At 44.3% G+C, this 13331-nt stretch overlaps 1 protein-coding gene across 1 annotated transcript in view; it reads left to right on the top strand.

Moving 5' to 3' along the window:
- Positions 1 to 378: 378 nt before the first annotated feature.
- Positions 379 to 13331, top strand: part of LOC106604361 (PPARG related coactivator 1) — a 32017-nt gene continuing 19064 nt past the window's right edge. Inside the window, exons 1-6 of the mRNA XM_014198921.2 lie at positions 379 to 957; positions 7492 to 7629; positions 7830 to 7982; positions 9228 to 9308; positions 9573 to 11679; positions 11837 to 11890. Of these exons, the coding sequence (XP_014054396.1) occupies positions 877 to 957; positions 7492 to 7629; positions 7830 to 7982; positions 9228 to 9308; positions 9573 to 11679; positions 11837 to 11890 (2614 nt within the window). The 5' untranslated portion in view covers positions 379 to 876. The remainder of the gene's footprint in view (positions 958 to 7491; positions 7630 to 7829; positions 7983 to 9227; positions 9309 to 9572; positions 11680 to 11836; positions 11891 to 13331) is intronic.

Here is a 13331-nt window from a genome sequence, read left to right as displayed (position 1 = left end):
GGAAACAGAGTCATTGTCTGTTCTTCTGAGTTTTGAAGTTGATCTTTGCCCGACAAAGTGAAGTTAGGATATATAAGTTATCCTGTACGAGCGTATGTGCCGAATACATTACGATGTTACAGGTGTCAAGCTTATGGGCATGTGGCAGCACTGTGTAGGAAGGAGGGTCCAAGGTGTGAGAAGTGTGCAGAAGGGCTTGAGACAAAGGAAGGTGTAGTATTGGGGAAAGTAGTGGAATGTGTTAATTGTAGGAGTGCCCATGGAGCTGGGGATCAGACATGTCCTGTGCGAGAGAGGTAGGTTGAGGTTTCCAGGGTTAGAGTAGTGCAGAAGTTGTCATATGTTGTGGCAGTGGAGAAAGTAGAGGAAGATGGGTTAAGGGGAGGAGTGGTGAGAGTAGTAGAGATATACCAGTACAGAGGGATAGGCCAAAAAGTGATATAAGTTTCAGTAAGATTGGATTTTTTGCATTTATTGCAATGGTTATCAATTGTACTGCAGAGATGGAACGGAAGTCGCAGAAAATTTAGGTTGTGGTGGCAGCTGCAGAGAGGTAGTTGGGTGTGTGAGACTTGACATCAGAAGAGTTACAGGGTGTTAAGTGGTGATATTCCATCCTTTCAGGTTGATGTCATGAGGTAGGAATAAATACATTGAATTAGTGGAGTAGGGTGGTGTTCATTTTATTTTATAACATTTTGAAATTAGTGAGTGCAGTGTTAGATGGTAGGGTATTTATTTATTTTTATTTTTCTAGCAAAGTGTAAGGGAGTTGTACTCCAGTCTAGTAGGTGGCGGTAATGCAACAAATTGGATGCCAACCACCGTTAAACCTCATCGCAGAAGAATTTTCACAGCGCGAGTGTTGTAACCAAAATGGCGGCGCGGTGGGGAGCAGGCGAGGAGATTTTAGCTGCCTGCAACATGGATTTTTTTTCTACAAATACACTAGACGAGGTAAAGTACAGTGATACTCTTGTATATTTGCTATCGTGCGTGTATTTGTGCTGTATGGGAATGTCTCGTGTGCTGGGAATGATGCGCTGGAAAAGTGACACGTGGATACAGCCACTGCCCAGAACAATCATGGCATGGTTGATTATTAGCAGCCGGTTGGAGAATACCGATTACATCTAATCCCTTTATAAGTAGATCGAATATTTGTGTGTTCATTTTAACTGCTGTAGTGACTAGGTAGCGTCCAAACAGTGTGAAGTTGCCGGTTGGCTAACTAGCTAACTAATGTATTGCTAGCCCGGATGTGTAGTTAACTAACGGTTAGATAGACAACGTGCTTTTTGGATGTAAATGTGTTGAACTCAGTCTTTTGGATGTCAATGTTTACTAACTGCCATGGTCAAACGAAAGTGTCTGTCTTCTATAGTGTAGTTACCCAATGGCCGTTCTTTAATGTACAAATGTAGCAAACGTAAAACCACTTGGACGAGTAACGTTAGCTATAAGTTGGGAGATGTCCAGTTTGTTCGTCCGAGATGAGGCCATTGACAGCTAGTTGGATGTCTGTAAAACACCGTGAAAGTCAATGTCTGGCAATGACATAATTTGACCAAATGTGCTGATTTTAATGAACCTTTAGTATCTATCTATATGCGTCATGTTGATGGATGTTTCTTTAGCCTGTGCCTCTTCAAATTCAGTCTCGAGTCAGAGTCATTTACACGTGGTTCTAAATGCATGCCGTAGTAAATTAGAATGCGTTCTCGTTATTGGAAGTATTGTTAATAGTTAGTAACAATATGTGATGTACAAAATTGCCACTACCGGTTACGTTATTTTAGTTGGCTGCAGGTAACTCGAGCTTGATGTGTTGAAATGAGTGAAAACCCTGGCTACACTGAGTTGAAAACATGCAGGAATTTTTGTTTAAAAAAATATATGTTGGCACCACCTTGGGTGATTGGCAACACGTCTCTTCTTGCCTGAAGTTGTATATGATTATAATAGTTTGTAAACAAAAAAATCCTCTACTATGCTTATTTATGAGAAACACGTGGTGGGGAATGCATCAAACAGCTCTAAAATGTACTCATTCAACTCAGAAACCAGCATACCAGTCATTGTGTAGATTTCAAACCACCAAAATATATTTGCGGTATTATTAGCACAAGTGTGTTTACAATACTGCCTGTCTAGATTCCACGAGGTACCTAGCTTCTGCGATAGCGGAGCCCGGTTGGTTGCAGTGGAAAACTTCATAATTAGGAAGGAGATCTCTTGGGGGCAAGGTGTGTGGTAGCAACATGTCCTTCTGGGCAGGGTCCAGTTCAATAGTGCACATAATGACACGTGGGTTACATAGATGATGGATGCTTGATACTGTGTTTGGACCATGAGTTTGTTGGTGATGTGGACACTAACATCGACCGGACTGAAGTGGAGCGGGTCGAGAGTTTCAAGTTCCTTGGAATTCAAAGGGCTATACTAAGCCTACTGTTAATTAATGATACTTATTCTGCCACTCTAATTTGATACCCGACCTGTTAACACTGACCGTAAAGCTGTTGCATTATAGTTATGTCAATGTATGTTTACCCCTAGCTTTTTTGCTGGTTAGATGGCAGGCTAGCAAGATAAATTAATCTTGATCTAATTAGATTGTCTTAGAAATGTCGCGTAACTACTTACAGCCTTTGCTTATCCTTAAACGATCTATGTATTTAGAAAAGTTTATTGTTGTTGGCTTGCCTATATGTCATTTCAACAAGTTTGTTGTCGCTAGTCATAATGCGCATCGGCTGGTCATCTCACCCCGCTTGTTAGATATTACGCACTTTGATAGCTTGCTAGGCTATCAAACGTCCTTGCCATTTGATTTATCGTAGTAGCGGACTAACAGGAGGCAACAGCAATCTAACTAATAAGACGAACACGAGAGGAAAAGTGATCGGGTGGAATTATGAAGCTACAGGAGTGAATGGAGTAATAAAGCTTTGCTCCATCCAAATCAGAGCAACAGGATCAACGTAAAGCGCACTTATCTTTACAGACAGGCAAGCTATCCATTGAATTTATTTAGCTCACGTAGCACCTCGCACTTGATTGAAAGATGTGTGCGGGCACCTGAAAATTATATATTTTTCCTATCGTGGATAATTACGATTAACATCAGAGTACTTTTTGTATCAGGAATATTGGCCATACCGGTTATGAAACTCCTGTTGTCCGACAACTCGGCGCGCGCACACAGATGTGGAATTCACCTTGCCTCTTCGGAAGGTTGCAGGAAATACGAAACACTGATGCATTCTGTTCATGTCTTATGATAAACTTGGGCTAATTAATTGTATATACATTAAGTTGATTCCCTACGAAATTAGCATATGGTTGTCTGGATTCCGTGTTAATGGCCGTGTCCTCCGCATCCCAGATTTTATAGCCGCCCCCTCGCACACCATCTGGATTTCGCTGTCATTATTTTGTATACCTTTACTTCACATTCTGTGGGCAGTTGGTCATTTGCGTCCGAATGCTCCCCTTAGGGCTCATATTCATATTTGTTGAAGGGTGGAGTTTGTTTGTCATGGCCTGCACCCATCGATTCAGCCTAATTTTGGTCAATTTTGCTGCAGAACCTCGAACGGGTCGACAAACAGTCACATTTTTGCCATATGGTAAAAAAACAAAACGTGACCAACAGAAAATACTATGCAAGTAACTGACATTTTTCATTAAGAGCTTAATGAAAACCGGATTGCTATTGTTGCATATTGTTGTACAGTCAAAAGGCTATAGCCTATTATTGAACATGCAACTGCTCTAATGAAGCAGCTTTTTCCAAAATGCTTTTCGCAGGAAAACACTTCTAAACAGCGCATCTAATGCCAGCGTTACATACATGTGACCGATATGAAGATCTCCTTTAGAAATGTAGAGGTTGGGAGTCTTGATAGAAACAACAAGGATGGGTTGCTAATATGACAAGGATTGTGCCGTTGGGCTTCTGGACAATGAAAGTTTATGAAAACCAATGCAACAGGAGAGAAATGCTGGTTATTCCTCAAGAGTCAATTTCCACTGCCCCACGGAATTGTAATTTAATCCTCATTAAAAAAGTGTTTTTTTATTTTAATTTTTTTATATATATATATATATATATATATACATATACATATACATATACATACACACACACACACACAGGTTTGGTCTGTCGGTCAATATTGGCCTTCTGCATCTGCAGTGAAAGGTGGCAGAGCAACAGCGGTGTTTTAGACCATGAGACATCCCGAAAAATGGTCTTCTCATGAAAACATCTAGTGTCCGAACTGATTCTCCTACAATCTATTATGGTGAGATTCACAAACATGTACAGTAAAAGTCAAAAGTTTGGACGCTTACTCATCCCTGTTTTTTTTTTTTTATATTTCAATTTTTACTATATTCTACATTGTAGAATAATAGTGAAGACATCAACACTATGAAATAACACATGGAATCATGTAGTAACGATTCAATATATTTTAGGTTCTTCAAAGTAGCCACCCTTTGCCTTGACAGCATTGCAAACGCTTGGCATTCTCTCAACCAGCTTCACCTGGAATGCTTTCCAAAAGTCTTGAAGGAGTTTCCACATTTATTTTATTTCACCTTTATTTAACCAGGTAGGCAAGTTGAGAACAAGTTCTCATTTACAATTGCGACCTGGCCAAGATAAAGCAAAGCAGTTCGACACATACAACAACAGAGTTACACATGGAGTAAAACAAACATACAGTCAATAATACAGTAGAAAAATAAGTCTATATACAATGTGAGCAAATGAGGTAAGGGAGGTAAAGGCAAAAAAGGCCATGGTGGCAAAGTAAATACAATATGGCAAGTAAAACACTGGAATGGTAGATTTGTAGTGGGAGAAAGTGCAAAGGAGCAAAATAAATAAATACAGTAGGGGAAGAGGGAGTTGTTTGGGCTAAATTATAGATGGGCTATGTACAGGTGCAGTGATCTGTGAGCTGCTCTGACAGTTGGTGCTTAAAGCTAGTGAGGGAGATAAGCGTTTCCATTTTCAGAGATTTTTGTAGTTCGTTCCAGCCATTGGCAGCAGAGAACTGGCAGGAGGAATTGGCTTTGGGGGTGACCAGAGAGATATACCTGCTGGAGCGCGTGCTACAGGTGGGTGCTGCTACGGTGACTAGTGAGCTGAGATAAGGGGGGACTTTACCTAGCAGGGTCTTGTAGATGACCTGGAGCCAGTGGGTTTGGTGGTGAGTATGAAGCGAGGGCCAGCCAACGAGAGCGTACAGGTCGCAGTGGTGGGTAGTATATGGGGCTTTGGTGACAAACCGGATGACGCTGTGAGACTGCATCCAGTTTATTGAGTAGGGTATTGGAGGCTATTTTGTAAAGGACATCGCCGAAGTCGAGGATCGGTAGGATGGTCAGTTTTACTAGGGTATGTTTGGCAGCATGAGTGAAGGATGCTTTGTTGCGAAATAGGAAGCCAATTCTAGATTTAACTTTGGATTGGAGATGTTTGATGTGAGTCTGGAAGGAGAGCTTATAGTCTAACCAGACATCTAGGTATTTGTAGTTGTCCACATATTCTAAGTAAGAACCGTCCAGAGTAGTGATGCTGGACGGGCGGGCAGGTGCAGGCAGCGATTGGTTGAAGAGCATGCATTTAGTTTTACTTGTATTTAAGAGCAGTTGGAGGCCATGGAAGGAGAGTTGTATGGCTTTGAAGCTCGTCTGGAGGGTTGTTAACACAGTGTCCAAAGAAGGGCCAGAAGTATACAGAATGGTGACGTCTGCGTAGAGGTGGATCAGAGACTCACCAGCAGCAAGAGCGACGTCATTGATGTATACAGAGAAAAGAGTTGACCCAAGAATTGAACCCTGTGGCACCCCCATAGAGACTACCAGAGGCCCGGACAACAGGCCGTCCGATTTGACACATTGAACTCTATCAGAGAAGTAGTTGGTGAACCAGGCGAGGCAATTGAGTCTGCCGATGAGGATGTGGTGATTGACAGAGTCGAAAGCCTTGGCCAAGTCAATGAATACGGCAGCACAGTATTGTTTCTTATCGACGGCGGTTACGATATCGTTTAGGACCTTGAGCGTGGCTGAGGTGCACCCATGACCAGCGCTGAAACCAGATTGCATAGCGGAGAAGGTGCGGTGGGATTCGAAATGGTCGGTAATCTGTTTGTTGACTTGGCTTTCGAAGACCTTAGAAAGGCAGGGTAGGATAGATATAGGTCTGTAGCAGTTTGGGTCAAGAGTGTCCCCTACTTTGAAGAGGGGGATGACAGCAGCTGCTTTCCAATCTTTTGGAATCTCAGACAACACGAAAGAGAGGTTGAACAGGCTAGTAATAGGGGTTGCAACAATTTCGGCAGGGTCCAGATTGTCTAGCTCGGCTGATTTGTAGGGGTCCAGAATTTGCAGCTCTTTCAGAACATCAGCTGACTGGATTTGGGAGAAGGAGAAATGGGGAAGGCTTGGGCGAGTAGCTGTGGGGGGTGCAGTGCTGTTGACCACGGTACGGGTAGCCAGGTGGAAAGCATGGCCAGCCGTAGAAAAATGCTTATTTAAATTCTCAATTATAGTGGATTTATCAGAGGTGACAGAGTTTCCTATCCTCGGTGCAGTGGGCAGCTGGGAGGAGGTGTTCTTATTCTCCATGGACTTTACAGTGTCCCGGAACTTTTTTGAGTTTGTGTTGCAGGAAGCAAATTTCTGCTTGAAAAAGCTAGCCTTGGCTTTTCTAACTGCCTGTGTATATTGTTTTCTAACTTCCCTGAAAAGTTGCATATCACGGGGGCTGTTCGATGCTAATGCATATATGCTGAGCACTTGTTGGCTCCTTTTCTTTCACTTTGCGTTTCTATGGTCTGATGGCGGTAACAGTAAGGCCCCTATTTTAATGTTTCATCAAATAATTATTTTATTATTACACTCAAGTACCAGCTTTTTAATGAGCTGCTCTTACGCTGTCTGACAGGTGATGGGCCATTTTGTTCCGCAAACTAGCCTCTGTATGCTATGCGCGTGTGACAACTAAGATGCGTGACAACTAACGAAAATACATGCATCGATTTAAATTCCACAAAATTATGCAAATTGACCTATAGACCGATAAGAATGACCGGTAAAATGTCTTTTCGGCAGCTAACCAATTTTAAAGGTTAACGGTTAACATCCCTATTTCAGCCCTAACGGACTTCGTCTGCTAGTGTGTTGGTAGGCCCTCTCTCCATGTGTAGGTTTGAGAGGAATGGAGCATGGTTAAAGCAATACAGCGAAAAATAAATACCGCCCAGCCTATCAAATAGCAAGATGAAGCTATCAATAACTACTGGGTATATTTATTAAACATGTCTTCAAATATGACTTAGACAGGACTTGCCTAGGTGCTTGGGGGGGCGATTTTTTTTTTATTTAAATTTTTTAAATTTTAAATTTTAATTTTTTTTGGGATCGTTCGAATGTCTCCGGCCTTACTGACCCAATCCCCCTCCCCATCAGGTGGTGAATCTCCATGGGGGCTTGTCCAGTGAAAGCATGGCCAGACTGGAGCTGGATACAGGAGAGGCTCTGGAGGCCCTCCACTGCTGTCTGGACCCCTCCATACTGTCCATCTTTGAGGACACACCCTCAGGAGAGGTAAGGCCCCAAGGACAAAGGTCAAACCACACCCTGTTTCCTATATAGTACACTACTTTACTTCAGACCAGAGACGCGTTTATGTAGTAATTTTACTTTTTGGTAACTGTACAATAGTTCTAACTTTTAACAAACTTGTCTGCTACTTTGCTGAATTGTTTGAAATGCAACACCCCAAAATGTATTTTTATTTTTCTCAGAATAAATTTGGACTTGATGAGGTGAACCAGGCTACGCTGCTCACAGCTTTGACTGAGATCCTGGATAACGTGGACAATGAGAACCTATCCCACTTTGACACACTGCCAGACTCGGACCTACTGTCTGGCCAGAAAGGTCGGGAACACTCTCCGGTGAGTCCTAATACACACCATACACATACGAACTGTGACCTTATCCCTGTTTGACCTCCTGCCCGACTCTGAATTATTATCAGGTCAGCGAACACACCCCGTGAGTTCCCAGCTAGTCCTGGCCAACGTGCAAATACAGCTTGACCTAGGCTTGGGCAGTATACCGAGGTATATGGAAATAGCCCTGGGGTGGTTTTTCAATACCGTTGAAACTTTTTCTTTGAACTTTTTCTCTACATTTTAATATTTGTAGGTATTTAAGTAAATACCAGCAGTCAACTTGTGCAATATGTTAGAAGATAAAGCAGACTCCGATCTTCATTTCACCTGTCACATTATGAAGCTTACCATCTTTCCCTGTAACAGCTGAGACAGTATACGTGTTTTACACGCTTCGGCACTAGGCGGTCCAGTTCTGTGAGCTTGTGTGGCCTACCACTTCGCTGCTGAACCGTTGTTGCTCTTAGTTGTTTCCACTTCACAATAACATTTACAGTTGACCAGGGAAGAAATTTGACTAAATTACTTGTTGGAAAGGTGGCATCCTATGATGGTACGATGTTCAAAGTAACCGAGCTCTTCAGTACGGCCATTCTACTGTCAATGTTTGGCTATGGAGATCGCATGGCTGTGTGCACCTGTTGGCAACGGGTGTGGCTGAAATAGCCGAATCCACTCATTTGAAGGGGTGTCCACATACTTTTGTGCATGTATAGTGTATTTATTATGCTTTTATCTTATTTTCCTGCGTGGAAAAATACGTTTAACTTGCTAGTTATCTATGTAAGTGGCTGAATTAATAAGGTGACTGGGCATCATATTGTGTTGGCTTTCTGCCATGTTTGAGAAGTCAAAGCCCATTGGATGAGTTATCTGTACACCTGCCACTACTGTCTTTTTGATTTCTTAGTGTTTTTTTCTCCTGGCATCTTTGTTGCAGTTCTCTTTGTCAAAACAAGACAATTAGCTCACTGAGGACCAGCGTTTCTTTAGCCTTTATAATTTGGATATGCCATGTAGTAGTGCATATGTCTTAGTAACTTGGTTGCAAAGGTTGAATGGACACTGAGTATAATCTAGTGGAGGCTAAGATGGACCCAGCTTTAAGAAGCAAGGTTCTCTAACCGAATAGGCAACTGGAATGAATGACCACTTTTTATGCTTAAACTGTGTTGTGTTGATTCACTGTTGATGTTGAGTTTGTCCTATGTGTGAATGTAATGTTTGTTTCTTCTCATATTGTAGCTGAGGAGACTGCTGTGCTTGTCCCGCTCACCTCCAGAGAGAGAGAGACTCTGCAACACACGACAGTTCTCCACAGGAAAGGTACTTCATGTTCTTTCATTACATCCCAGTTGTAAATGCATTAGACTGTGTATCACTTTAGTTATTTTGGTATTTTCATATTGACACGTACATATGAGATCTTCGAGTCTTCATTCAAATCATAATTATTGCTTTAAAGTGCAGACACAACAAATAGTGTAGCTGGTGAGAAAGTCTGCATATACAGGTGGTCCAGACATTTTAAACCTCCAAGCTGAACGGAGAAAGTCCCAGACGTTGACCAGATGTTTCCCCTCTATCTAGAGTCTCCCCAGGACACAGAAGTCTGTCCAGAGGAGTGATGGAGAGCAAGAGCTCCTGAACTGGGATGGCCTGAACCTGCCTCTCCCACTGGCTCTGGAGCAGCACATGGGGGAAGAGGGCGAGGATGGAGAGAGCATGTCAGTGAGTCTAGGAGAGCTGGTCAGACACATGCACCCCTACTGCATGGCTGTGTGCATGGAGAATGGAGAAGGGGAAGAACAGATCCTGGCAGAGAAAAGGATACTGCTGGAGGTGGTGGACCAGGGAGTGCATCGAGAATCTATATTTGCCCTCCCAGATATGGGCCTCTCCCTCTGTCATCCCTCTTTCGCCTTGCCTGGAGTAGAAGACTCGTCCGAAGCGGAGCAGAGGGTTCCTGATGAAGTTTTGGATGACGCCATTTTGGAGACGCCAGAGTCTGCGAATGATTATGTTGAGGATGACCCAGCAGAGGTGGCCGGCCCTTCTGACCCCGCGGTGACCCTGAGGTCAGAGGCAAGGGGTGAGAAGGTCATCAACAGGAGGCCGAAGGAGGAGACTGCTGAGAGATGTCCGTCTCGAAGGAAAAGGAAACGGAAAAACAAAATGGAGAATTCACCTCCTGAAGTCACACCTGAACCTGACCATGCAGAGGGGAGGGTCCTGAGGAGAGCAGCCCAGGAATCCTCGCCCCACGAGCCTGTCAAGGAGACAGCCAAACCAAAGCAAAAGGACAAGAACAAGACGTTAACTTCCGCCATTTCTACGGCCGCCCCCGAGGCCCCAAAACACAAGACGAGAGCGACACATGCCGCCGAAACACAACACGCACAGCGGCAGAGCCATGTGGAAGTCACCACCCTAGTACTACCCACACAACCCAGCATTAAGGTCATCCCCGCCTCTGACCTGTTGCCAATGACTATGACCTCCGAGAAGGTCTCCCAACCAACCACAGCCTGCAGGAAGCCTCAAGGCCCCCCAGCTTCTACAACTAACCCAACTGTCCACCAGATGATGGAAGCCCACCAGGCAATGACAATCAATCCTCCCAGTGCCAACCCTGTATCAGTGGCCCTTCAGCCAACGATGCAGCCCAATGTTGCCCCCCAGGCGATCCCACAGCCCGTTGAGGCCCCTCAGGCTATTGAACCCAAACCCAAGCCCCTGTCCCTCCAGCAGTACCGGCTGCTGCGCCAGCAGAAGAAACTTGCCCCCCTAGAGAGACTGGAGGACCAGAGCGTCAAGTGGCCCATCCTCCTTGAGGCCCCTACAGGCCTGCCCCCCATCCCCTGCCTCCCCACCCCCTCCTCCAGAGGCCCCCACCCCTCCCCGATGAAGAATGAGGTGGAGGAAGTGAAAGCAGCCTGGCAGCCAATGGGACCAGGAGCACCTCCTACACCTGAAGCCCTGCTGGTGCCTCCTGCTTACATGCAGGCCTCCAAATCATATTCCTCTAGCAAAGTTGCTAGTGCAAATGCGGCCCTTACCACCCCTCCCCAGCAAGCGGCTGTTCCTACTCCACAGTCATCTAAAGCTAGCCAACTCCAGCCCCTAATCTCCGCTATGCCTGCATCCAGTACTGTGAAGGTGATACCACCCCAAACCCCCTCTACCAAGGCTCAGACCCTTTCTGTGAAGTGTTGTATACCCCAGGCCCCCCAGCCTGCACTTTCAAACCCCCTGCTCCAGTCTCAGCTAACCTTCTTGAAGCCTGTGGCCCTTATCAAATCTCAGAGCTCCAGTGGAGCCTCTTCTAAAACCACTACAGATGCCCACAGGTCCACCTTAATTGCTCCTATACCCCAAAAACCCACCCCCGTCTCTACTACTGTACCCAAGAGAACTTTAAACCCCAACGCTGCTGCTGTTTGTGTACAGAAACCTACCCCTGCTGCTCCTCTGAAGGTGGCTACTAATCTCCAGAAGGGAGTAGTTGCTCTGCCCCAGCCTTGGGTGCCTGAGCTACCTACCGTCACTCCTGTGTCTACCCCAGCCAAGCCCTCCAACACCCAGGCCTTCAAACCTCCAGTCTTCAAACCTCCAGTGAGGTGTTCTCCAGCCCAGGAGGCCCCCAAAGCCAAGACTCCTACTCAGGCCCTGATGGAGGCCTTCACCAGTGAATTGGGTGAGGGGATATACTGAACTTAATACTTAGCTTCTGGTTGCTTGGATGTTAGATTTGCCACATCCGTAGCGCAATTACAAGCATGTAAAGTGTTTTCTCCTGGCTGTAGTTGTTGTGGTTTATTGGTATAGTAGTGAGTGGTTGTTCTTTCTCACAGGTATTGAAGCTGCAGACCTCACCAGCCTGCTGGAGCAGTTTGAAGAGACACAAGGTGAGTGATATGGACTCTTGAGGTATTGACACGAGTTCTCTCTGGCTGTAGGGAAAACAGTTTGAAAAAATGACTGCCAAATTTCTTCAGTAGTTGCCATTGCTTTCACATTTCCATGTTTCTTTGGCATTGCGATATTTCGTATATGACAAAGTCCCGAAAAATAGCAATTATTTTAGAAAACAGCCAGGAATTCTGCTTAAAATGGCTGACTGTTTCCCGCTGAAGTAAAATCCATGTAACCCTTCTATGGCATACTAGTGGCTTAATGGTCTTAGCGTTGGCTAACATCTGTGTGACTTGGTATTGGCTAAACGCTCAGTGGGTCAGCTAGTTTAGTAGTACTGGACTAAATCTGTCCCCAGGATCACTTTCACTGGATTGTGTGATGGAAAAGTGGGGTGAAGGGTTGCAGAGCAGGGCTACCTCTGGCCTTAATTGACTGATGAGATGGTTGGAGGAATTTAGTGCCAAGACTCTTAAGGTCCTTATGGAGTCAATGCCTGACCAAAGCATTTGGCTTTGCAGGTCGATCTGGAACGTGCTCATTGTCTTAGGTGTTTTGGTGCAGGTTAGTAGCTTGCGAAGCAGCGCTAGACGTGTTGTCTTTTTTTATTCATGGGTTATCTAAAGAGGGGCCTTCATACTTTGGTTTTGAGAACCACATTTTCCTTTGGTTTAGTGAGGATGCCGGTTAAGTCTTGTCATGTAGAAACATCCCATTATCAACTGTTCACATGTAAGGAGCATTCTCAGTAGGTTATCAGTATGTCATTCCTGGAGGCCTTTCTGTGTTTTAGCCTGGTTTTTCATTCCAACACACTAAGGCAATTGAGTTCATTGATGGTTACTTCATATACTGTTTTATGCGAGTGTATATTCTGCACGTGAACATGGTGGTGACATTATCTAATCTAGCTATGTACCACCTCTGGCGTTTTAGAAAACATTGGTTTTCAGGTCCAAACATTGAGGTGAAATTTGGAAACATGGGATATGGCTGTTTCAGGAGATGGATTTTGAGAACACTATGCTTTTTAGTAACCTGTTCCCATGTAATTATCCCCAAGAAGGAAATTGGGGTAACATTTTCTACCATTACTACTTCAATGTGTGAGAGTGAAGGTGCTGCGTAGTGAAATCAGATTGTATTCGTCAACAACAGGGTGTACACTAACAGTGAAATGCTTATTTACGGGCCCTTCCCAACAATGCAGAGAATGAAAATAAAGAAATAATAGAGAAGTTATAACGCGTAATAATATTAAATACACAATGAGTAACAATAACTTGGCTATATAGACGGAGTACCCGTACCGAGTCGATGTTCAGGGCTACACGGTCATTTTGGAAGATACAGTTGAAGTAGGAAGTTTACATGCACCTTAGCCAAATACATTTAAACTGACTTTTAATCCTAGTAAGAATTCCCTGTCTTAGG

This window comes from Salmo salar, chromosome ssa01 (genome assembly GCF_905237065.1).
Source record: "Salmo salar chromosome ssa01, Ssal_v3.1, whole genome shotgun sequence".
Taxonomy (NCBI): Eukaryota; Metazoa; Chordata; class Actinopteri; order Salmoniformes; family Salmonidae; genus Salmo; species Salmo salar.
Note: the sequence above shows the minus strand (reverse complement) of the source record. Positions and strands in the feature narration are given on the sequence as shown.